Here is a 26,486-nt window from a genome sequence, read left to right on the forward strand (position 1 = left end):
GATTCTTAGGGTGTATTTCCAGCAGTGGAAACTTTGTGTCCAAAGGCAGTTGCATTTTTAATTTTTGGAGGAAATTCCATATTTCTTTCCACAGTGGCTATATCAGTCTGCATTCCCACCAGGAGTGTACTAAGGTTCCCTTTCCTCCACATCCTCGCCCGCACTTGTTTGTTTATTAATGATAACCATTCTGACAGATGTGAGGTAACATCTCATAGTGGCTTTAATTTGCATCTCTCTGATGGCTAATGATGTTAAGCATCTTTTCATATGTCTATGAGCCATCTGTATGTCTTCCTTGGAGAAGTGTCTGTCAAGATCCTTTGCCCACTTTTTTATTCAATTGTTTATTTAGAGGATTTGATACACATATTCAATGGAATATTATTCAGCAATAAAAATATGATCTCTAAAATCAGTCCTTTACTCTATTTAAAGAAATCAACTTGAATGTTAGAAATCTGGAAAACAACTTAGCCACTATCAACCTCGCTTTCTTTCCTTTTACGTGTGAATTTCCTTAGGACTCTCAAGATTAAGTGACTTGTTCCAAATTCTACAGTCAGTTTGTGTTTATTTTAAATCCAGAATCCAGCTTTACCATATCAAATCTGATGCTTTCTTTTATTTTTTATGCAAATAATAATTCTGTTTTCTAAAAAGCACCAAATTATTAAGAATTGGGTGGATTTTCAGGTATGTTGAATTTGTGATCTCTAACAATTCAGGTGAGCACTTAAAGGTCACACACGCTTGATGTCTGAATCTTCATCTGGAGATGTTATGATATCAGAATATGACTCCAGCTCTAGAGACTTCTTCAAGATCATAAAAATCTCCCCAGTTATACTCTGAAGTGAAAATTAGGCCAAGAGTCAAACAAATTAAAGAAGACCATCCCTGATTAAGACAATTATAAGGAATAACTAGCAAGTTTTATATAAATAAGGAACAGAAAATGCCTCCTGAAGTCTTTATGTCTGCCCCTTTTGAATTAAGACTTTATGCCTTTTGTATTTGTGTGAACATATTAACAATCATGGTACCTTCGGGATCTTACTGAAGAGTCTTTTAGACTTTGTTTCAATTGTAAGAATTAAAGGATTTTTCATAGGTCTAGCTGGGTATGTATTAACAAAGTGGAGAATTGAAATGCTGACAGGGATTATTTGAAACAAATGATGAATACAGAAAAATATTTTGAAAATTAACTTGTTAACTCATCGGTATCTTATTTTATATCCTGGCTGGTTTGGCTCAGTGGATTGAGCGTCGGCCTGCGAGCTAAGTGTCGCTGGTTCGATTTTCCAGTCAGGGCACATCAGAGAAGGAAACTCTGACTCCAAAAAACCTCCGCTGCCTTGCGGCATACCTCTTCAGGGGAAAGGCTAAGGGAGTAAACCCCGACAGAAAATCCGGAGCCGGAGTCCCTAAGGCGGTTTGACGTTGTAGTCAACACCGGCAACTCCTGCGGAGCACCTGAAGCCAAGCTGTATCGACTCCGTCTTTCCCTTGGACCCTTCAGCTGCGAAGAGAGGGGGGGTCTGCTGCATGGGCAACAGCAGACCCTCCATATCACCCTGCCCAGGCTCTGTAGCTTCAGCTTCACTGGAGAGGACACTCCAGCATCATCGCAAGATGTCTATTCAACACGGGAGGAGACAGATACCGTGTCACTCCCGAGTCGGACTGCACAACCATTCTCGGCGGTGCAGATAGACTCTTAAGAAGCTACACCATCGTCTCTCGAGACGGACGGCTGCCGACGACGATCTTATTTTAGTTTTTCCTTTGTTAGAACTAAGAAAATAACAGATTTTTTTCCTAATTCAGTTTTTAATCCTCACCCACATATATGTTTATTAGTATTTTAAATAGAGGAAGGAAGAGAGAGAGAGAAAAAAAAAAAAAACGAGAGAGAGAGAGAGAGAGAGATCAGTTGTGTCCAATATACGCCCTGACTAAGGATCGAACCCATAATGTAGGTATGTGCCATGACCAGAGATAGAACCTGAAATCTTTTGGTTTATAGGAGGACACTCCAACCACCTGAGCCACCAAGTCATGGCCTAATTTCATTTTATGAGACACATTTTGTGTAAGCCTTGTGATTTTCTAGATTTTGCTATATTAGTATGAATAGCTCTGACTAGCTCCATCGATCATTATGTATTAAGCACCAATATAAATATATTTTAAACTTTGAAAACACTGATTTAATGGTATATATGTTCTAAAGTTTTTCACTATGTGTGAATTATGCCAATTTCAAAAGTGATTCTAAATTTCATGTAATCATGAAAGTCAATTTCATGAAATGAAACGTGATACTTCTTGAAAAGTTAATGTGGTTAGAGAGAAAATATATATATATGTGTGTGTGTGTATATATATATATATACACACACACACACAATCATTTCACAAGATGGCAAACTATATAGAACTGAACTAAATGGGGTGAGGTGGTATAAAGGTAAATGTAAAAGCTTTAAGTCAGTAAAAACTGTGATCAAGGAAAGCTACTGGCATAGTTAAGAACTGTTTATGGAAAGAAATGGATGTATGTTTGGCCTAATAGGAAGAACATAATAAAAAGGGAAAGCACATACATTATTTCTTAGTTTTAATTCCCCAAATTCTGTCAAGTTATTACATTCCTCTCTGGTCTCTATTTCCATTGTTGTGACTCTAGTCGAAGTCATTATCATCTTTTTCCTAGATCATTGCAAGAGCTCCTTAATAAATCTCTCCTATTTGCTCCATTCCAGCCCATTTTTTACATAAAGGTTTGCCTTAATATTCACAATAACCTTGTCAGGTAGATTCTCCTAGTCTCAGATTATTCTGAAACATGAAGCATAGAAATATGAAGTAAACAAGTTCACCCTGCTAGTAAGTGGCAGCACTAGCATATGATCTGAGAAACTACTACACACTCACAATCTTTGTGCTATGTGCCTCCATGGTATGTTGTTGTTGTCTTTGTTAAGGCCAAAATAAACAGAGACTTTGTGCCAGAGATCATATGTGCGTAAGAAGGGGTAGGGGAATAAAATGTAGTAAGAAAACAAGCAGCTGCATGAATTTGGCACAACAGCTATAAGTTTAGAAACACTAGTAGCACTAGAACTGAGATCGCAAAGTTGAAGTTTATGAAGTTTAGGAATCTTAATTAAAGTGTCACTGATGCAGGTGCCAAGAAACATGAAAAGACTTATGTATGTTAGTTAATTGTCTTCTAGCTGGGAGAAGCAAACCAAGAAGATAATCAAATGAGCAATGGGCATTTTACATTTGATTAATAGCTTTCTCCATCATCAAAAGCCTTTCATAAAAAAAAATATCTGGGAACAAAGACAAGTAACTAACTAGCTTCAACCCTCTGTGGATAAAAGGACAGTTTGTACTTTATAGATTGTAAAATTTACTTGAGAGGATTACAGTATACAAATAATCTGTTAGAAACCTAGAAAATAGCAATCAGATGTGCTCAATGATACAAAGTAATTTAGACATCATTTGTTCATGTGCTAGTTTGGAGACCAAGTGTTCATGTGGGTGAGACATCATATTTTATTCAGTATATACTGTTTGTTCAGACACTGTAAAATAATTTCAGAGAACAACATGTAGTATTCTAATTGGAGACTAATTGGATATTTTTAAAAACTTCTTACTTCACCTAACCCCCTAGACATTGTTATTGGAATTCCTAAAAAGATGAAATTCACCAAAATTTAAATAAAATATTTCTAATAAGCAAGAATAAGCAGATAATCAACAGACATCTATTTCCCTGAACAACACCAATAAAAAGTTAAGTAATATATGATAATTTACAGATAATTTAGTTGTTCCCATATGAATTGTGAGGCACAGTGCTTTATATACACAGTCTCATTGAGGTCTTAGGATTTGATTATTATTATCCCTATTTTCCAATAGGAAAATTAAAACCTTGAAGACTTACATAATTTTCACAAATGTACATAGATACTAAGTGACAGAGTCATCAGAAAATTTCTATTTGCTTATCTCCAAGCCCAAGTTCTTGATGACTGTGTCATACTCTTTCTTCCTTCTTTTCTTCTTTCCTTCACGTCTTCCATCCTTCCAAAACATTTATTGAGAGTGCAATAAGGGAAATTATCATGATAGTCATAGGGACTCCACTCATTTTGAATTCTTTTCACTTTAATATTTAACTATACTGTTTACTGGGAGCTGTATCTACTAAGTACATGGTAACTACATGATCAATGTTTGATCAATTAAATGTTTTGTTTTTATATTAACTGGGTAGTATTATCATGACAATATCACTCTAGTTAATGCATAATGTTATGTATTCTTACCTTTATATTTTCATTTTCATGCAAATTAGGAATAGAGAATTTACCTGGGAAATATCATATGGATGTTTATCTACACATTTGTGAGCACAGATGGCAATGGGAGAAGCACTCACTTTGCTTTGGGAATCAGTAGACTATGGCTCACAAGGAAAGCACAGGCCAGTATTTACTGAGTTATGGAACAGTTACCTCTACCTCTATTACTTCTCCTAAATGTGTTTAAGAACTGCCTCCATCTGTGAGAATTAAAAATCAGTAACAGATTTTTCTCCTGTCTGGTAAATCAACAACTATTATTGCATTATGTATATACATGTATACATAAAATTTTGTTGCAAGTTAGAAAAATAACCAAAAATTAGCACTCTCATATATCCTCACCCTTGCCTATTAGGAAGGAAAGGAGCTAAACAATTAGAACTACTTTTAAAAGATTTTAAACTAGATATCATTTTCTTTTGTGTGTATGTGTAGGGCATGGAATCCATAAGCCTACACACCAGGGTAGGGCCAAGAGAGACAGAATGGAAATCGGGGCTCTCGCTTACACAGCCACAGTGCTAATCGATATTTGCAAAAAGACAAATTCGGAACCTTGAGGACAGTTATCAATCACTAATTTATATGCAACAAGGCTTACTGAATAGTAGGAATTTAGTGGTATGCAAACTTAAAATGGTTCTATTTTTTCTCCAATCATTGAAGAATATTCTTTATAATCCTGGTGTCATTTGGAACAGATTATATAGCTTTCTGGACACTTTCTGGACAGTTTCTGTTATTAAAAATAATACTAATATTCAGTTTAAAGATTTGAGTTCATAAGTAATATATGGCTCACATTCTCTTCTCTCCCCAGGCCCAGTCTGTTCAAAGTATTGGAAGGGTTTTCTGGGTAGCCAGGCACACTCTGTATGGAATTAAACAAAAGGGATAAAGAATGGCAGATCTTATCTTATCATGTTTTATGATGGCTGCCTATTATTTTCTCAGTACGGTTTCACTTGCTATTTGTGGTCTCCATTATATGGTAGTCTGCTATACAAGGTTTTGTTGTTTACTTAAAAGTGTTTTCAGCTTTAACCCTTACACCCTCTGTTATCCAAAGGCCTTTTGGAGAGGGAAGTTTTTTCTCTCTCTCTGACCCTGTAAAGTCCCCTATCTCAAGAGTATGTCTGCTTGTGATCTGCCATATTGATAGTCCCAAAACTCATTTTTTCTCTTCTATATTCCATGCTCTCTAGAGATTGAGAACTAATAAAGACTGGTCCATTTATTTCCAAAGACCACTCCCTCCCAGAGTCACTGCATCACTGGACCTATCAGTTATGCTGGAATGAACTGTCCAGTAAACTCCAACCCACCTTCAGTATTCTCTGTATCACAAGGGGTCACTATTTTACTAGGGTCTTGTTCTTCCCCACACTTAAGTCTTTCCCACATACTCACTCACAACTTGTGCTGTGTTCACTGGCAGCATCATGGAGAAATGCAGATTTTGCTTCTCAAAAACACCCAGCAGGGAGCAAGATGCCAGTCTCTCTTTCATTTACCTAGTCCCCATACACGAGTTGGGTGATGGAAGAAACTCTTTATTTATGATTAATTCATAGAAGAGGAGGGAAAGTTTTAATACTAACACTGTATTCCTGACAATAAAGGGAAAATCTTAAATTTCTTCTCAAGGATAACAAATCATATACTATTTCTTCTGAATCATAGGCACCTTGATGAATGTCTTGGTCACAATACAAATACCAGAGTACTTTCCTAACTCATGTTTTTTAACAGAGAGATAGTATGAGTTTGGCTAAATGGTTACTTTCATAAGACATTAAAAATTAAAATTGGTCCTGGCTGGGTTGCTCAGCTGGTTGGGGCATCATCCCACACACCAAATGTTTGCTGGTCTGATCCCCAGTCATGGCGCATACCTGGGTTGCAGGTTTGCTTCCCAATTGGGGCATGTATAGGAGGCAATGAATCAATGTTTCTCTCTCATTTCTCTCCCCCCCCTTCCTCTCTCTCTAAAATAAATAAATATATCCTCAAGTGAAGACTTAAAAAATAGTAATAAAATTGTATTATTTAGCAATGTTGTTTGTCATAAACCATCAATCACTTCTAATGTTTGCTTGTGCTGTGACCTCCAAAGTACTTCCTCAATTGCCAAGGTATGCAGAACAGCAGTTGCACATCATTTTATTAAACTATGTACTCTGACTAGTATGATACTCAAAATATTTCTAAAAAAATTTCAAGTTAAAGATCCTCCAAAATATGTCTGTTTAAACCTTATCATTCTGCCAGGGACACCTCTTTTAAGTTAATCTTGGTACTTAATTGTACCATTCAACCAACATGTAGTGACACCTACCATGTCACAAGCACTATGCTTCCTCTGGGACTATAAAAAGCACTAGATATCTCCACTGCCCTTTTAGAGTTTACATTCTAGTTTAGGGGAAAGAGCATAGCCAAACAAATAAATGAATAATTTGCAGATTATGATGATAAATGAAGGAAGTAAACAGAGATTGCTATTACAGAAAATAACTAGGATGAGGTACTTTAAATATGGCACATAGGGAAGATCTCTGTGATGAGGCAATGTTTTAGCTGAGATGAGAAGTTTTGGAAGGAGGCAGTCAGATGACAGGCAGACAGGATTGTATTCCAGGTATAGAGAGAACAGTGTCAAGGCTTTGGCATGTGAAAGAGTATGTGGTTTGTTATTCTAGGAAATGGTGGAGGGCTAGTATCACCGGTATTTATTGACAGAGGGAGAGAATCATGTAGGGTCTTAGAGGCCCTGTTAAAGGATTCTTGTTTATATTCATACTGCAATAAGAAATCATTGAAGGGTTGAAGCAGGGAACTTAAATGGAGTGATTAAATTTTTAAAGACCACTCTGATTTCTCAGTACAAAACAAAGCCTAGGAAAGCAACAGTGGAAGCAGCAAGACCATTAGGAGCCTGTTGCTACTGACATACAAGAGAGGTTGATGATTATGATAAAGATGATGGCACTGGAGACAGAGAGAGACAATATACTGAGAGTTATTATATAGAGAGCACCAGCAGGATTTGTTGATGGATTGAATATAAGTGATTAAAAAATGAATAAATCAGCAATGACTACTAGGTGTTTGGGAGGTTCCTGATGTTTTTGTTTATTTGTTAGTTGTTTGTTCATCCGGGTTGACTGCCTGGGTGAATGGTGGCACTATTTATTGATGATATTTTTTAAAGACTGAAAGAAATTAAAACCTGACCAATGCAATGGGGATGAATCAACAATTCCACTTCAGATATGTTTATGTGGATGTTTCTATAAAAGAAGATATAAAGTAGATGTTTAAATTCACAAGTCTGGAACCCATAGAAGAGGTCTGGGCTGAGATGTTGCTGTTGAGGTTGTAATTATTGAAATCATGCATAGAGTAGTAAGAACAAATAAGACAACCTAGGAGTGAATAAAGAATAATGAAGGCCAGCATTTAAATAGACATTTAGAGTTGAAATACATAAGCAGGGAGCAGTAGGACAAAAAGGCAGAGCATCCAAGAAGGTCTCTGCTATATATTTATCAAGGGAATATTGTATGATTATCACCATGGCAATTTGGGGGAAGCTACAGAAATAGAAAGCATTTCTTTATGAATAGAACAATAAATGAAAATGGAGCAAGGGAAATAACCTATAGTGATAAAAATTTTACGTTAATTTAGAGAGGAGAAACAGAAAAAGAGATGTTGAATGGAAATATGAACTGAGAAATGAAGTTTTTTTTTTATATTTCACAGTTTTTTAAATGTTTATCTCTTTTTAACCTATTTGAAAGATAAGAGATTTTAGGTGATAGTATGTGAAGATATAATCTAGTAATGAGGGAAAAGATTGATGTTTCATGAGAAGATTAAGGGGAGGACCAAATCAGTGAAATCTTTAGGACAGATTTATGGGATATGATCTAGGCTGACATGTATAAATTTTTCTTTGATAGGAGAAGGATAAACTTCCTCCTTTCTAATATAAAGGAAAAATGTAAAGATGTATGTAATTATAAGAATATTTATAGCTTTTATGCTAGAAAGATGAGAAAATTACCAATTAACTAAATACATTGATTATTTACAAACAAGCTATCATGTCTTTTGAGGGGAATGATGAATTCCAGTCTTCTTTTATATGGCTCCATTTCAGTGTTTGATTGCAGCATCTTTTCTCTTAGCATTACACTATTTAGACAGAAAATGAGAAAGGATAGATGTAATACACAAAACATTGTTGATAAATACAACTTATTAATTAGCATCTTTCATCTTCAGGTAGTAAACATGAATGTCTCATACTGCTACCCAATCCCAATAGTAGCCTTCTTTTTTTTTTTTTTTTTTTTAAGAAAACTAACTGCAGTTTTTTTGTTGTTTGTTTTTTATAATTTATTTACTTATTTGTTTGTTTGTTTATTTACTTATTTATTTTTAGAGAGAGGAGAAAGGAGAAAGAGAGGGAGAGAAACATCACTGTGTGGTTGCCTCTCACTCGCGCCCCCAACTGGGGACCTGACGTGCAACCTAGTCATGGGCTCTGACTGGGAATTGAACCAGTGACACTTGGCTTGCAGGCCGATGCTCAATCCACTGAGCCACAGCAGCCAGGGTCAATAGTAGCCTTCTTTTAAGATGAATATTACTTGAGGGACCAATTGAAGAAAATGTTTTCTTTAAAGATAAGCAACAATGTTAGCTATAGTATTAAACCAAGTCCTTCCAATTATATATAGCAATCACGATGATTTTGTTTATTGGGATAAAAACTGTAGCACTTGTATAATATATCATATTATGAAAAAATATGAGTGTATGTAGTATATGTATATATGTCATATCTTTATATCTATGTAATATATAGATATAATATTTGTCTATATAAAACATATATATGTATATACACATACTATAGTATAACCTATGGCTATACAATGTAATTTTATAGAAATAGATATTTTATGGTCACTTTACTTAATATATAGCCTCAACTTCTCAGTGACTCTAGGATAACAAGAAATATATTGCAAATGTCTCCTAAGTGACAGTGAAGTAAATAATTGCTTGTTTAAAGTACAAAACTCACACAATTTTAAATCTCAATAGTAAAAATAATGATTTTGGTGATGGGCTTTGAAGGATGTGTAGATGTTGGGAAGATATAAGGAGTCCTAACATATTTTAATAAGAATAATAACACACAAAAGGCCTTATAATACAGGTGATCTGGACAACTGGGAATTAATGGTCATTTAACATTCCAGGTGGATGCTATGTAATAGATTGATTTTTATCCAGATCAAATTTAGTTATTGAATGTTTATCTGACATGGACAAATTAATAGATTAATAGAAAATTTTGGGTACCAAATATCTATTAAACAGCAATTAGTTTAATTACTAGAAACTGAAAATTAAGTAGTGTGATAAAGACACATGAGAAAAATTACATCTTATTTCTGTGATTCTGATGCTACAGTATTTAAATATATAAAGTTCTTCCAAACTGGAATCTTTTGCCAAATCTAAGTATATTAGTTCTAAATTGTGTTGATCTGATGTTTGCTAGAACCAGATAAGATCTGAAGATTTGGTCTTAGTTAGCTTTAGTTGCTTCTCAGACAGTGTTACCACATTATCTACAATGATTTATAGCAATTGCTCTTTCCCCCAGATTTGGCAATGTGGAGGCTCATTGGAGATTGTCACTTGTTCCCACGTGGGTCACGTTTTTCGGAAGGCAACTCCATACACTTTCCCTGGTGGCACTGGTCATGTCATCAACAAGAACAACAGGAGACTTGCAGAAGTTTGGATGGATGAATTTAAAGATTTCTTCTATATCATATCCCCAGGTAAACAATTCTGACATTTTTCTTTCTCTGCAGGGGAAAATATAATTTTAAACATGCTGAATATGTGTTTTATTATTGTTGCTATTCTATTATATTTTAAATAAAGTGTTATCAGCATAATGTTGCAGAAAACCATGTTTGAGAAAGTTATACTATGCACTTAATTTTACCATAAAACAAGAAACACTATACTGATCTTAAATGCCTAACTATTCCTTTTTGTTTCTTTCTTTGTATAAGCATTATACTAGAAAAATGGACAAGCAGTACACAGAGAAATCTAAATTTAATTAATTTGTATCAGGTCATTTTAAGAAATAATTTTTTTTCAAGAAAAGGAAGTCTTTATTTCCTCATTTCACAAGTTAAACTGACTGAGTTGGTAAGAAATTTTGATAATGTTTCAGCAGAGTTTTTCTGTACTGTCTTATTTTCTTTAATAACTAACTAGGAAAAGATTAAATGATCTACAGAAACAAGATAGAAAATTATGCAAATATTTTAAAGAATATTTAATAACTAAATTACTCATTAATAGATATGTGAAAAAGCATAATAGAGACAATAAAATGTTATTCTACTTTAGTTACAAAGAAAAATATATATGGAAATGGAAGTAAATATGGACTATCACTGAGTAGTGGGATTATGAGTAATTTTATTATTTTCTTTTTTTAATCTATATTTTCTAAATATTTTTTATGAAATACTATTATTTTAAAATTTATTTTAAATGAATTGTAAAATTAATTTTAGTAATATATAAATTTTTTTAAAGATTTCAAAAGTCATTTAAAAAGAAAAAGAAGAAAATGTTCAGAGAAAATCAGATTGCAAGGTTGTGTGATTGTAAGTGATTTCACTTTATAATTTTTTAGAATTTCTTCAACCATGATATTACTCATTAAAAATTACTCTAAGACATTACTTATTTTTAAGAAAAAAAAGAAGAAACACAATGAGAAGATACAAACAAGAGGAAAACACAGGGCTGCCTTCATGATGTCAGAGTATAGACAAAGAGACCAAAGTGTAAATTAATATAACAGGAATTCAATGACATTGATAAAATAAACTTTAATGTTCTATTTTGATAGTCCATGTGTAGGCCTTATGATCATCAATGTGATTATTATGTAACCCATAAAAACAACAGAAATCCATGCCCACATCCTCTTTTCTATATGATAATCTATTACATGGCTTAGAAGAGCCTGATTAGTTTCTAACTGGCATAACCTGATTTCTGAAATTTTATATGAGGCTGTGAAAACTCTTATAAATGAAGAAGGGAATGAGTAGTCTGAACTTTCAAATTAAGGTCCAGCATTACTCTATACAAAGGAAAAATGAGAACAAAGCACGTGTAAATGTGTGATTAGGAGAAGAAATTTCGTCACACATTTCAAACCTCTTCTGTGTCAAGCAGCTATTGCCAGGCACACTATTTCATGCTTAGATGTATTTAGTGGAAAGCCAGTCCAGATGTTCACAGAGTTGAGTTAAGCAAGAGCATGTAAAATTTGCAGCAAGGCAGTGACATTTATACAACCTTTTCATTTTCTTTGATGATACTTTTTGAATTCAAATCACTACTTGTAGAAATATGTGAGTTCAAATATAAAGAAAAGAGCAATGGAATAAATACATGTGGTATGTGTGATTTTATACTACATATATTTAGGAATGTAAGTAATTGAAATAATTGTAATATATGTATTATGTTCACTCATGGTGGATATTATTTTTGAAAAGGGATATGCTACTCTTTTGTAAAATTTCCCATTGAGTTAAAACAGCAGATAAACAGTGGAACCATATTTGAAACTAATGAAATGACAAGCTTTACAGTATAAAGAATGAAAAATAATGCTTGTTATCTGGAACTAATCACACCTTGCTAGTCAACAGGGACTGCATATTCTGGAAATTATAGTTTTTACATTATAATAAATATCATTAGGAATGTTATTGTTCTTATAAAATAGGCTCATTTAAATCCAGAAAGGGACCTTGGAAAGCAGGAAAGGGATATTTGAAGAATATGCTGAAAATATCTAGGAATTTCCTAAGAGGCATCTATGTCTCAGACACAGCATGGCTGAGCATGGAATCTGCCCGCTGTAGTATGAACAGAAAGAAAATCAAAATCATGAAACATTAAATTGCTTCTCAGTGGAATAGACATAGAAGTAAGCTGGAAACTAGAGCCGGATGCCTAAAAACAACTCTAGCCCTGGGCAGGTTTCAAATCATCAGAAAACAGATAAAGTATGTTGTGTGGAAGCAGCCATTCATATGAATGGTGTCATATGAATGGTGTCTGGCCATTCAGAATGGATAATTATTTTCATCATTACTATAGCTTCTGTTACTCTCAAAATCAGCCTTAGATTTCTTTGCTATTATCTAGAATTATTGGGTTTCTTTCTTTCTTTTTTCTTTTTTTAATCTCATTAGGTAACAGGTAAGTTTGTAAAGAGGGAAGGTGGTATGAAAGGAGATTGGAAGCATACATGCATGCTCATGCATACTGAGAGTTATACGCTTTATTATAATCATCACAAACACATATTTATGAAGACCTCTAAAAAAATTTATATTGAACTCTGTTTAATTCTCCTGAACCACGTTGGTATTCTGTCTAAGGAAGTTATGTCACATTCTAGAAGCACCTCCATATATCTGTTAATTTATCTAAGATGTTTTGTAAAGAGAATCCTATTTTTCACACCAGGATTTCTATACTAAATCTTCAGTTACAGTTATTAAAGGTGCAATTTTTAAGTTCTGATCCTTTATGAATTGAATTCTGACAATTACATTGCTTCCTTTCAACATGCTCTATAAAATGTAAAATACTCACTTTATTTTTAATCATCACCTGAGTATATGTTCATTGATTTGAGAGAGAGAGGAAGGTGTGTGTGTGTGTGTGCGTGTGTGGAGAGAGAGAGAGAGAGAGAGATTGATTACCTCCTATATGCAACCCAGTCAGAGAACAGGATGATGCTCCAACCAACTCCAACTGAGCCACCTGGCCAAGTCAAAATATTCACTCTTGATTGGCCACAGTATAGAAACTACAGGGAATAATATACTTTCCAGAGAGGAAGAAAGTCCAGTTTGAGATAGATAGAGCTGGAGCATCCCTGAAGCCAATCAGTAAACATTATTACTCTGTACTGTATTATTTCATTTTTATTATTACCATCTCTATATCCAAAATAAGCAATTCAGAAACATGTACTTCTGGTGCTTAGTAACTTTCCTGTGTAGCCCTTGAAAAAAAATAGGCAAAATAATTAGTAGAATGAATGAATGAATTTAAAAGGGAGACACTTTTATTTCTTGCTTTCTACTGAATTCTCCATTGATGTCTGGGAATCTCATTACAAGAATTGCAGCAAATTAGAAGCCTTTGTCCCACTTCTCTGATCCTGGTTAAGGACCCACTGACAAAAGAAAGGTGAGGGGGTATTCTTCACATATCCGGAATGTTATTGCCCTGAGTTTGCCATCACAAAAGGACATTCCATTGGCTTATCCATGTGTTTAGGGGTTTATGACTCCACCATAATCATAGGCATACACAGTAATATAATCTTATCTTCCATGACTAATACAAAGTCTAACAGACACGATTTAGGCAGATAATAATATTCTGTACTAGAGTAGCATAATATATGAGCCCATAAACTTAAAATAAGATTACTTTTCCATGCAATTTTATTTTTCTCAAGATCCCCATGAATTTAAAGTTAAAATGGGATATATAAAAATGTATGTGTGAGTTAGTTTTATCTGACTTTTAAGAAAAATATTTACTATATGTTCTAATTGTTTTGGCCTGTGCTCATTAGCCATTGGCAATATTGGTAGAGTTGGCAGTGTCTAATTGTATCTCCAAATGGCTACTGAAATGAAGAGTAGAAATACTTTGAAATAGTGCTGAAGAGTACATTTTCAACACCTGTTTAGTTTGATTTTTGGTTGCCTTTTTAAGAATGCAAATACTATAGCATCATAGATTTTTAAAGCTCTGTAGGCTCTTAAATTATGAGGCAGATTTTCCTAGTAATTGTGCTGTTTCAGCTTGAGCCAGTCTAATTGTCCGAGCAAATCCTTTGAAATGATATGTGGTAAGAAGGCACTACTCTTCACAGAACAGCCCGCTGCAGATGGCAACATTCTTTTCCGGTCAGTCACAGGTAAAAAGCTTAAGAACATTAAGTGTAGTCACACTAACCATATATTTGAAATGCTGGCTGTTCTATAAATACGTATTGATCTTCTTTCTTTGGGGAGGTTAATTTCTAAATGTGTATCAATTGACACAGTGATTAGACACAGCTGTTCTTATATAACCTGTAGTTCTTGCTTTTCTTAATGAACAGCTTGTGCTCTTGTTTTGAGCAAAAACAAATTGATAATAAAATTTAAAGACTCCCAAAACATACCTTTAAAGGTATTTCTGTGTAACTGGGAAAACAGTCTTTTCCTTTGGCAATATTGTAGTATTTTGATCTGTATTACAGGTATACAACACACATTTAGAAAAAGATCCTTGAACTTGTCTTGAAAGTTAACTGTCTATTTGTTAACCTTTTAAAAACGCTTTAGAAAATCAGCTCATTAAAGGCAGTTTTGTTAGCAGCATCTTTGAATCTTTATTAACATTAAAGGCCTATATTCATTTCTAGCTCTTGAAATTTGTATCTATAAAATACAAATGTTTCTTAGTATGCTGAGTTTTAAAGCTATAATATTTAATAACCAGCCATTTGAGTGTAGAGCCTAATTTTTTTTATAAGTCATAGAACTGTGGTTTCAGAATGATTTAATAAGCACAGGTTTTGATGTTTCCAGCAAAATGTGTAGCATGAACATTTTTTTTTTAATTCAAGGATTTCAGTTTTTGCTTGGGCTAACGTGAATTCATCTGAACAGAGTGCAGCACTTCTGAAAGTAAAGTACATTTGTACCTATGAATTCTGAATTTTTATTATTTCATAAAAGCTTTTTCAGCAGCATAAACCATGGTATCACTGAATGAATAAACATTATAAGGAGAAAATTCTAAATCATTATAACATACCATAGTGTATAAACACATAATTCAATTATTTGTGTGAAACCTTAAATATTAAGTGTTGAAATAAGGGATGCTAGCTATATTCATGATTATTGGAATAGTAGAGACAGACAACTCCTTTTCCTTGCTATAGCCAATCACTTTGAATTCTTTAATTCTTTAAGGCATTATGTTGATTTTTATTGTTAATATTTTATGGATATTGTATGGGTATTTATTTGTATTTTTAGATCCGTGATATGTATCTGCATTATGCCAAGTAGGGGGGATACAAACACAAATAAGATATTGCCTTTGCTTTTAAAGAATGTATTGACTACATCATCACAATTAATTAGTTTAAATGAAAAAGAAGATTAATTGCTTAGTACATGGGAAACACACTGTCAAAAATTAAAAGAGGTGTTAATATAAACTGACTACATTTTCTTCGACTCCTATTTCTCGCTCATAAACGTCAAATTCAGATGACTCTTTACATCCTTTCTATTCTATCTGATAAGTTCTCTCAAATGCCTTCAATTATCCTTATTCTCAGACCCTCCCTGTACCCAGATGATCTCTCGACTGTCCTGATGGGTCTCCCTACTGGAGTCTTCCTAAAAGAAAATCTCATTTGAGCTCTCACTTAATGACTTCACACAAAGTCAAAATTCCATATGATCTGGTCCTTGTCCACTTTTTCAGCCTTTCGTCCTACACTTTCAACTGTAGCATTTCACATATCAAAGCTCAATCTGGCTCTCTTCTGTTTTTAGGTTTTTGCATATGTCTAAAACAGGATGATGAGTTAATGAAGGTGCCACCTCTGCATAAAATAACATCATCATCCACTTGCATTAATCATTCGTGTATAAAGTTTGATATAATTTCCCCAGGAACTCCAACAGTTCCCTAAAGTTCTCCCATTGTAGCATTTACACATTTTTAAAAGTATTCCTTTCCTCAATAATCTATGAAATAATATGATGACATGTTTTTTAAATTTATTTGCTGGATTTTGTTTTTAGAGTTCATTGTACTTTAATCTGTTTTTTTTTAAATTTTATTACATATGATAGAGGCAAATAAAATATATGTTTCAATCACCATCAACTACTTGCACCTACTTGCAATAATAACATTGAATGACTTAAAAATTAATACAATTAACTACTTCCCTAAAGTAACCTTTCATTAATCAGATTATGTATATCTTCCAAATTCTTCTATTATGTATATGCATACATACACAGATATATGTATATGAATAAATAAGATCATTTAAGTACTCTTTGTTGTATATATAATTCACATAGGATTATCTAACTCCACTTTTCAGCTAAATAGTGTTATAGTTCATAAGTGTATAAACATTTATTTACTCATACCAATATTGACAAGCATTAGTCAGGTTTCAGTTGTCTGCCATTATAAAGAATTGCAGAAGCATTTCTTGAAACATCTTTGTGAACCTGAGAGGATATTTCTAAAGAATAGTAGCATTAAGAGAGTCCTGGTGGCAGACTGCCTGGATTAGTTCAAATCCTGGATTTGTGTAAGCCCTCTATACTTATTTAACCTCTTTGTACTGAGATTCCTCACTGTAAAGTGGGAATTACAATAATAGGGCCTTTGACATAATTTTTTTTGAGACTGAAATGAAAAAAGGTATATAAAGCACTTATAAGAATGGTTGGCAAATATTCAACACTCAATCAGTGTTAGATATTTCTGTTATTATTAGCTATATATATTAATATAAGTAGATTTATTGATCAATGGTTACTCACATATATATTATATTTTCAATACTTCCACCTAAAAAGACTGTAACCAATATTACCCCCAACAGTGCTTGAGTACTTACAGTATACTGTCAACACTCTAGATTATCTGTCCTTTTTATTTTTGCATATAATTATGTGTGTACATATATGCATATATTTATTTCTATTTGCATATATATCCTGTTTCTTTTATCATATTTCTACTGGGCATGAACATAATTTTTGCCATTTTTTATTTGGATTTCTTCTTTTCATTTATATCTTTGTTAATTTTACTGTTGAGTATTTTTTACCCTTTTATAGATCATAGATCTTTCTGTATTCTGCTAATTAATCTTTTGTCTATTATATACACTGCAAGGGTTTCCTCCCAGACTATTACACATATTTTAATTCAATTGATATACAAAAAGATATTTAAAAATAATTAATTGTTGAAGTAAAATCTGTCAGTCCTAGCCTTTATGGCTTTTTGGATTACATTTTGTTAAAACAGTCTCTCCCAAGCCTGGCATATGTTAGGTGTTCCAGAAATGGTTGGTGAATAACTTACATTTCAGTTGAATAGAATGCATGATATATTTTTTCCCTTAAGTAATCAGTGCTTTTTTCTGGGCAGTAAGCATGAGCAGAATGCCAGAAACAGAGAACTCTCCTTATAAACATATTATTATCTTTATCTATAAAGCATAAGTAAAAGTATGTTAAATTTTCAATAAATCTATTCATGTAAGTTTATCACTATCCCATTACAGTAATTATTTCTAAGAATGTTGAATGTATTTATGCTTTATAAAGTTGATAAGCAGATGGTATCAATAATACTTATTGACTGTTACAAAAATATTGAATTTGATTATCAATCCAGCAGCTATTTCAGATAAAACCCCTCAAATAATTTCATACTTATTAAATCTGAGTAGTTTCAAAGTATTTCTAGGGTGAATATAACAAGTTCTTATATAGATTTATTCACTGGATAATCACCACCTTCTAGGGTTTAGATACCAAAATTATTTATACATCTAGTTTTTGCTTCTCCCTCAAAGCATGTATAACTCTAGTCTAATTGATTACTTTATGTGTGTGCAACTAATGCAATATTCTGAAACTTCCAATTAGTATATTCTACTCCAATCAGATTGGATTAGTCATGATTAATTTTTACTTTTTTAAGGCTGTTGAACCAAAGTGAGAAAATTAACCATTTTTCAAATTGGTACAAATGATTAATAAGACTTATGTAAGATAAATGGATTTTTACTATTAGGAGTTAGCTGAGTTTTTGTTTAGTATGAGTATTAAATATGAATCAAATGTGACTTACTTGCATGCAGAAGCTTTATCACACCTACTTGCAATAATAACACTGAATGACTTAAAAATTAATACAATTAACTACACAAAATTTCAATTCTAATTTTCACTGAATTGAACGGATCACTCACACCCTTGGCAGCATTCATCTACACACAGGTGATCAGGTGGTTGCACATGATTGTAGATTTCTTAGGCTAAGTCTGCAGCATTAAGTGTTCTCACAGATCAGCTTTGCCTGGATTTCTATGTTATACTAATCTTTTAGTAATTTTAAATAAAATATGAGTTATGTTCTGAAATTTAGTTATATATGCTCTCAGAAAGGTTAGAGTCCAGGATAACTTTTACAGAACTAACAAACTCAATCTTTCTAGATATAGTAATGACATAAGGTGGATGAAACCTCTCAGATGTGCTAAATTGAGATTCTTCAAATGGTCCCTTAATAAAACCAAACCAAAATGAACAAACAAACCAAAAACTAATCTCTCATTCCTACAAGAAATTAAACTTGATGACAGATTACCTCAGCATTCTAATAATTCACATTCCCTTGAGGGTAGCTATCCTTTAGTTTATTAACACTAATTACCTAGGAAATAAATATTCTGTGGTGTTAGAAGTTGAAGAGAGATTTGTAGTAAGTCCTTGGTAGGAAGGAATGCTGGACATTGGAGGCAGAACAAGGGCTTTGTAAAGGGAAGGGAAAACAAATTTCTTCAAGGTAGGATGCTTATTTAACAAATAGACTTTTTGCATACTTTTATCAAAAGCAGCATAGTATGCAGTAGTTGTTATTAGTGTGGAATTGTTGATGCTTAAAAGTAAATGGCCACATAACTGATAACTGTCTATGAACCAGCTGATGTGATGGTGCTACGTTAGATCATGTGCACAAATACACATAAAATCATTAATACATAGTTGGATAAGTACAAATTCTATAGTGATTGTGTAGAAATTTTTGTTTTAATTGTAGGAGAAATGAGCTAAAATAAATAGATTATAATATTGGGTTGGCCAAAAAGTACATTTAGTTTTTTCCCTAAAATAAAAGACACATGTTTCATTTTCATGAAAAACTTTAATAATTTGGATATTTTGAATATATTGGCTCTCTCCTTCTATTGGCTTCTAGTGGGTATAGGCCAGGGATGCTGCTAAACATCTTCCAATGCATAAGAAGGCCCCACAGCAAAAGATTATTTGACCAAAATGCCAATAGTACCAAGAAACTTTGCAAACCACTTTTGACATGTTCGATCAGTCATAGAACCTTCTCCATACACCGCACATCTTTATTTTGCATTTCAGTTATGTTTTTACCTTTCTTGAAATAATAAAGCATAGTACACTGAAAATGTGTGTTTTCTTCCACCTTCAATGCTAAAATGGCTGCATAAAAAATCACCAATTTTGATAAGTTGTTTTTCTGAATGCACGCTGATATGACAGCTGTCACAATACAATCTAACAAAATAGTTTTGAATGAAGTTAGAGGCAAGCAAACACTACTATAGCCATTGTACAGAAAAAACTTAACAAGCTTTTTGGCCAACCCAATATTTTACAAATAGATTTAAAGTGACAAAATATCTCTAGTTAATGTGGTTAGGCAAGTAAATTTTAAATTGTATTAATAGCAATTTGTATTAAGATATATCTAAACATATGAGAACACTGATTAAAATGTATCAAACAAGTAAAGCTTTCTATGTATACAGTTGAAAACAAGATAAATGAAGATAGTGATGGTGTTCTTATTACTGATAGTTATTCTGTCAGAATTGTCATTACTAAATGAGGTCCATTATAACATTATTTTAATTTTTTAAACTGTTATATTTTATAACCTTAGTACATTCTTGGTGCAAAGTCTCAGTTTGAACAAAATTTAAAAACTGTGATTAGTTAGGGAATTTATAAAACAATAATTTATGGGATTTTATTATTTCAACATAATTATGTTTTTAATAAAAATCTTCTTTGGAATTGAAGAATGTAGATCCAAGTATCTGAATAAGTTATTTAATTGATCAAAATCAACACCAAATTAAACATAAATTTATATATCTAGCTTTGACCTCCTGGAGGAATGGGAGGCTTGCCTGGGAAATAAGGTATGAAAAGGGTACACTGTTGACCAACCTTTGTTACTCTCACTCTACACAGCTTTCTTAATTATCCTTCTGGGGCCACCCTAGCTGCCCTAGGTATGGAACAGAGAGGCTGATGAAGGCTCTTCTGCTTTTAGATGCCATCCCATTCTGGTACCAAAAGTCAGACCTTTCTGCACAAACCTACATCATCCAATATTCTAAATCTGATTGTGAACTCCATCCCAGATCAGACTCCTGGGGACAAGAACAACAAAAAGATTTTTTATTTTTCCAATAAGAGTTACTTGATCTTTTAATTTCCCATTTTCTTCTGGTATTTATTGGCCTTCCTCTGGAAAAGGCTCAAAAAGAGATGGGAAAGACAATAAGTAGAAAACCACCTCAGAGAAAACATATTAGCATCTAGCATCATCAACATGCTTTGCTTGCTAGTTGTCCAAGTAAATGGAAGATTTGAGGAAATGCCAGGGTCTCAAATAGGCAATTACAAGGAAAGAGGACATGGGTGAGTGGGGGCGAAAGAAGAGAAAGAGACCCTGGGGTTGTAACCCAGGAGTCAGCCTGGCTACATTGTGATGAAAGGCACAAAATCTGGATCAAGAGACTTAGAACCATAGCAGTCAACTCGCATGGATGGCACTCTGGTCATGATATCCATTGTCAACCTTTCTTCCTTTCTCCTATCCCAGGATTCTTGCCAAGTGGCCCCTATTATCCCATAGCTGCTTCCAAATTCTTTCATTCTACCATCTCTTAAAAATTTTATGTTAGTTAGCTATAACCAACAATAGTGATTCATTCTCATCCTGTTGTCTTCTCCATACATTAAAATATTAACAGATAAAATATTTTAAAATTTTGATCAAACACATACTCATGTATTAATACAGAAGAAAAGTCTTAATCCACTACTATGTAATCTGGGAAAAATTATGTAATGTCTTTATGCCTCAGTTTCTGCATCTATAAAGTAAGACTTTAAGTAAAACATCTCAGAGAATCTAATTTTTGACATTTTGAGATTCTCAATGATCTCACATATCACATATTGGTGAACATTAATGAAATAAAATATAAAAATATATTAGAATTTTATTTGAGTCATACTAGGGACTTGATTAACTATAGATAATAATAACAAATATCTGAATAAAATAATATAAAGAACCACTGGTCAATGTCAAATATGTATGCAGTTATTTTCAGAAAAGTCATTATTTAAAATGCATTGATAAATAACAGATACGTGAAAAAAATAGTTACCTAATAAAATGACACCTTTTTATACATAAATATACTTCTGACTCCCTTTAAAACAATCTTTATTAACTGGGGGCAGAGATTATATACTGCTTTAAAAATTTGATGAAATTTATGAAAGTATTCCCAGTCAGAAACATATATACACAACTTCCTTCAAACAGATTTAGAATTCATAGAAGCTTTGGTTCCTATTTTTGGGGAGACCAGAACCCCAGGTTTAGCACTCTAGCTTTTTACTTGTTTTTGTGATTAAAATTTAGGATACACTCTCTAAACTTTCAAATATTAATATATGGTACAACAGTGTTAACTGTAGTCATCATGTCGTACATTACATCCCTAGTACTTATTAATCTTGTAACTAGAAGTTTGTATCTTTTGACCACCTTTTTCCTATTTCCCCTGCCCCACCCTTCTCCTCTGGTGACAACAAATCTGATCCCTTTTGCTGTGAGGATTTTTTTTTTTTAAGGTTCCACATATAAATAGACAGTATTCGTTTTCCTCTGTCTGACTTCCTTCACTTTGCATAATGCCCTTAAAGTCCATCCCTGTTGTAGCAAATGGTAGGATTTCCTAATTTTAATGGCTGAATAATATTTTACTATTAATATATATACCACAATTTCTTTAACCATTTATTCATCAGTGGACATGTAGGACATTTCCATGTCTTTGTGAACAATGTTGCTGTGATTCTGGGAGTGCAGATATTTTTTTGATTTAGTGTTTTCATTTTCTTTGGATATATTCTCGGAAGTGAAATTGCTGGATTATATGGTAGTTCTATTTTTAACTTTTTGAAAGTCCTCCATACTATTTTCATAGTGGTTATACAAGTTCACAATTCCACCAAGAGTGCACAAGGGTTCCCTTTTCTTCACATTCTTGCCGGCTACCTCCTGTCTTTTTGATGATGGCCATTCTAACAGGTGCGAGGTGATATCTCATTGTGGCTTTGATTTGCATTTCTTTAATCATTAGAGATCTTGAGCATATTTTCATATACCTGTTGGCTTTTTGTATATCTTCTTTGGAGAAATGTTTATTCAGATCTATTGCTTAATTTTAATTGAATTATTTATGTAATTTTTGCTATTGAGTTGTATGAGTTTTTTATAATTTTGTGCATTAATCCCTTATTAGATATATGGTTTGCAATTTTCTTCCATTCTGTAAACTGTCTTTTCACTTTGTTGATTTTTTCTTTTGCCTTGCAGAAGCTTTTAGTTTGATGCAGTCCCACTTGTTTAATTTTGATTCTGTCTCTTAGGTGTCCTATCAAAAAAAGTTATTGCTGAGACTCATGTCAAGCAGCTTGTCTTCCTATGTTTTTCCTAAATATATCAAGGTTTCAGCTCTTAATTTTAGTCCTCAATCTATTTTGAGTTAATTTTTATGAGTAATATAAGATAAGGTTCTAGTTCTATTTTTTTTACAGGTGCATATCCCGCTTTATTCTTCTTTATCAGGATTTCTTTGGCTATTTGATGTTTTTTGTGGTTCCATATAAATTTGCAAATTGTTTTTTCTACTTATATAAAAATGCCATTGGAATCTTGATAGGGATTTCACTAAATCTATAGGTGGCTTTTGGTACTATGGACATTTTAACACTATTAATTCTTCCATGAACGTATGATATCTTTAGGACTCTAGCTTTAAAGATCAGAAAGTAAATTAGAAATCTTGGATTTGAATTTAACATTTAAACATGTAGATTTTTTATTTTGGGAAAGCTACTTAATTTTTCAGGTATTGAATAAAGGGATACCTCAGAGATATTGCAATTTAAGTTCCTGACCACCATAATAAAACAAACAATCTAATAAAGTGAGTTACACAAATATTTTTGTTTCCCAGTACATATAAAACTTGTTTATAATATACTATAGTCTATTGAGTGTGCAAGAGCATTATGTCTAAAATAAATTAAAACAATTGTAAGATAAAAATCACTGATCCCATATCACCATAACAAATATAATAATAATTAAAAGGTTGAAATATTGTGAGAATTGCCAAAATGTGACACAGAGACACTGTATCACCAAGTGCTGTTGGAAAAATGGTACTGAGTTGCTTGATGCAGGGTTGTCACAACCCTTCGATTTGTTTAAAAAAAAAAAAAGAAAGAAAGAAAGAAAACACAATGTCTGTGAAGCAGAACATAACAAAGCACAAAAAACAAGGAATGACTGTATTTAGTGTAATTTGGCAATTGGACATGATGATCTGTAGTTTCAACTCTTAACAGTCCATATTCTTATGAAAAAACGAGCCTCACTAACTCCTTTGAGACCCTTTTCTGCCAGTTAGTTATGTAGGTATAAATGGGATGATTTAGCAGTACTCACTAAAGAAGTTTATCTTGCTCTGACTCAAGCCTCGTAAATCAAGGACAAAGCACAGGGCAAAACAGAGAGGACAAGAGTCGTCATGCTCTCAGAAATTAGGAAAAAAATTAAGTATGAATATAACTGGATATCAGTGGCAGCCCTAGTTTGAGGGACTCTACCTCAAGTTAGAAAGCAGTTTTAGAATGTTTAATACCATTTTGTTTATCTTTATCTTTTAATCTTTCATAATTTTATCATTGATCCCCAGTCTTCCATATTTGTGCTAGTCAGGTTTTGTTACTAGATTGTCTTGGTTCTAGCTTTCCAATACTGACTAGCAAATTATCTCAAAACTTAATGGCATAAAACAAGACCATTTTATTATATCTCATGATGCTTTGGGCCAGGAGTTCAGGCAGGCTACATGTGGCATTGACTGAAGTCACTCAGTGGTATGCAGCTGGCCGATGGACCATTCTGGAGAGTTCATGATGGGTTCTCTTGCATATCCAGCCCCGTGTGCTATGAGGGCCAAAAGGCTGGGCTGAGCAGGAATGATCAACTGAAGTGCTTGTCTGTGGCCTCTCCAGCACAGTGGTCTCTGGGTACACAGATAATTTCAAGGAAGTTGTCTTCCCTTAGAACAAATGCTTCAAGTGGCATAATTACAAGCTGCAAGGATTCCTATGAGAATCCCAGAGTGTCCCTTCAGCCACATTCTATTAGCTAACCAAGTCATTAAGACAAACTCAGAATCAAGGAGAGGAATTTTAGATCCTAAATTTCAAAGGAAAGAATAGCAAAGTATCTGTGACTATTTTTCATTTATCATAATATTTCACTCTAAACTTTGGGTAGATGGTTAATTAATCAGATTTTTGGTTCATGACTATGGCCTACTTATTTACCTATTTTCCCATGATAAGCAGCCAATCCAATTTGCTGAATACGTATATTTTATTTTAATATTTTATTGAAAAAAGTGCATTGTTCAGGATTATTTTTAATTAGCATAAATGATTTTGAGTTATATATATCATTATTTTTCTTCTTTTTTTAACACAAGCATTAAGGTTTTAATACCCATTCTGGTTTTTAATTATAAATCTATATGCTGCATTGTACTCGGTAGTGACAATTCACTGTATTTTATCTATTCACCCTCTGTGAAGGCTACTCAAAGTAGCTCCAACCCCCTGGCACCATTGACTTATTAGTTTCTGATTATTTGATTACCAAATGATATCAACTATTTACTGTGTGCTAGACACTCAAGATGTTAGTAATAGACATGTTCTTATGGACTTATATAAGGATGGAGGGGAGTGATTTATGCCCAGGATAAAACTTTCTGGGTCATAGAATTTTGTGAGATGGTTTTGCAGAATTATGGCAAGTATCTTCTCCTAGGTGTCTATTAACTTTGTGTGTGTGTGTATGTGTGTGTATTTTTAAGTAGGATTCATTTTTTTATTTTAAATGCTTTTAATTTTTTTCAATATGTAATACATTCACATAGTTCAAAAATAAAAGCAGTATAACAAGGTCACTATTGAAAATTTTTGATCTAACTCCATTTCACCTATCCATTCCTCTACTATACTTTGTATTAATTTCTTTTGCATCCTTCCAATGAGAAATCTTTGCTTTTGATGTTATTTGTTTTTAAGTTAATTGACTTTTATACCTTTTGGTTTATGCTCTTGAATTCTTTTTTAGGAAATATGTTCTAGTACTTTTCTAGTTATTTTTTAAAACATTTTGGTTCTTTATCATTTTCTTATTATGAGATATTTTATTGCCTTAAATATTTTAAATTATATCTTGCACTGAATAACTTTAAATACATATGCAAAGGATACAACTTTACTAAGTTTTTAAATAGAATCTGATCTTTGTTCTCTGGAGGTTATTGAGCAGTGCAGTGCATCAAGATTGTTGTTTTTATATTGAGCTATATTTAAATGACACAATTTGAGAAGCTTTCACAATGACTTGGCAAATGCTACCAGCATCTTTTATACAGCTGTGGTTTTGTGGAGATAAAGCAGATTGATTTGCATGAGGATCCCATAATCTTCCTGGAGGGAAAGAACCAATCCTCTTCCAAGTTTGATATTTAAGGGGTTAAACTAGGGTGGAGACAAGAAAGTAAGTAGGCTGCAGAGAAGATAGGGAGAACCAGTGCAGCAGTCTTGCCTCTGAATAAAGAAAAGTGGGTGTGGACACAGTTGTTCTGGTACACAGAGAAAAGATGAGACCACCAATCATAACTGAGAGCTCCTGGGGCTGGCTGCCCTTGGTAGTGATGTG

At 33.1% G+C, this 26,486-nt stretch overlaps 1 protein-coding gene across 2 annotated transcripts in view; it reads left to right on the top strand.

The window, feature by feature from the left end:
* The window catches only part of GALNT13 (polypeptide N-acetylgalactosaminyltransferase 13), a 514,019-nt gene that overhangs the window by 343,589 nt on the left and 143,944 nt on the right, over window positions 1-26,486 (top strand). For both annotated transcript variants that reach the window (XM_090267489.1, XM_090267494.1), the window contains exon 9: window positions 10,087-10,267. In XM_090267489.1, the coding sequence (XP_090123615.1) occupies window positions 10,087-10,267 (181 nt within the window). The remainder of the gene's footprint in view (window positions 1-10,086; window positions 10,268-26,486) is intronic.

The sequence above is a fragment of the Furipterus horrens genome, unplaced genomic scaffold (genome assembly GCF_987537825.1).
Source record: "Furipterus horrens unplaced genomic scaffold, mFurHor1.1.pri manual_scaffold_1, whole genome shotgun sequence".
Classification (NCBI taxonomy): Eukaryota; Metazoa; Chordata; class Mammalia; order Chiroptera; family Furipteridae; genus Furipterus; species Furipterus horrens.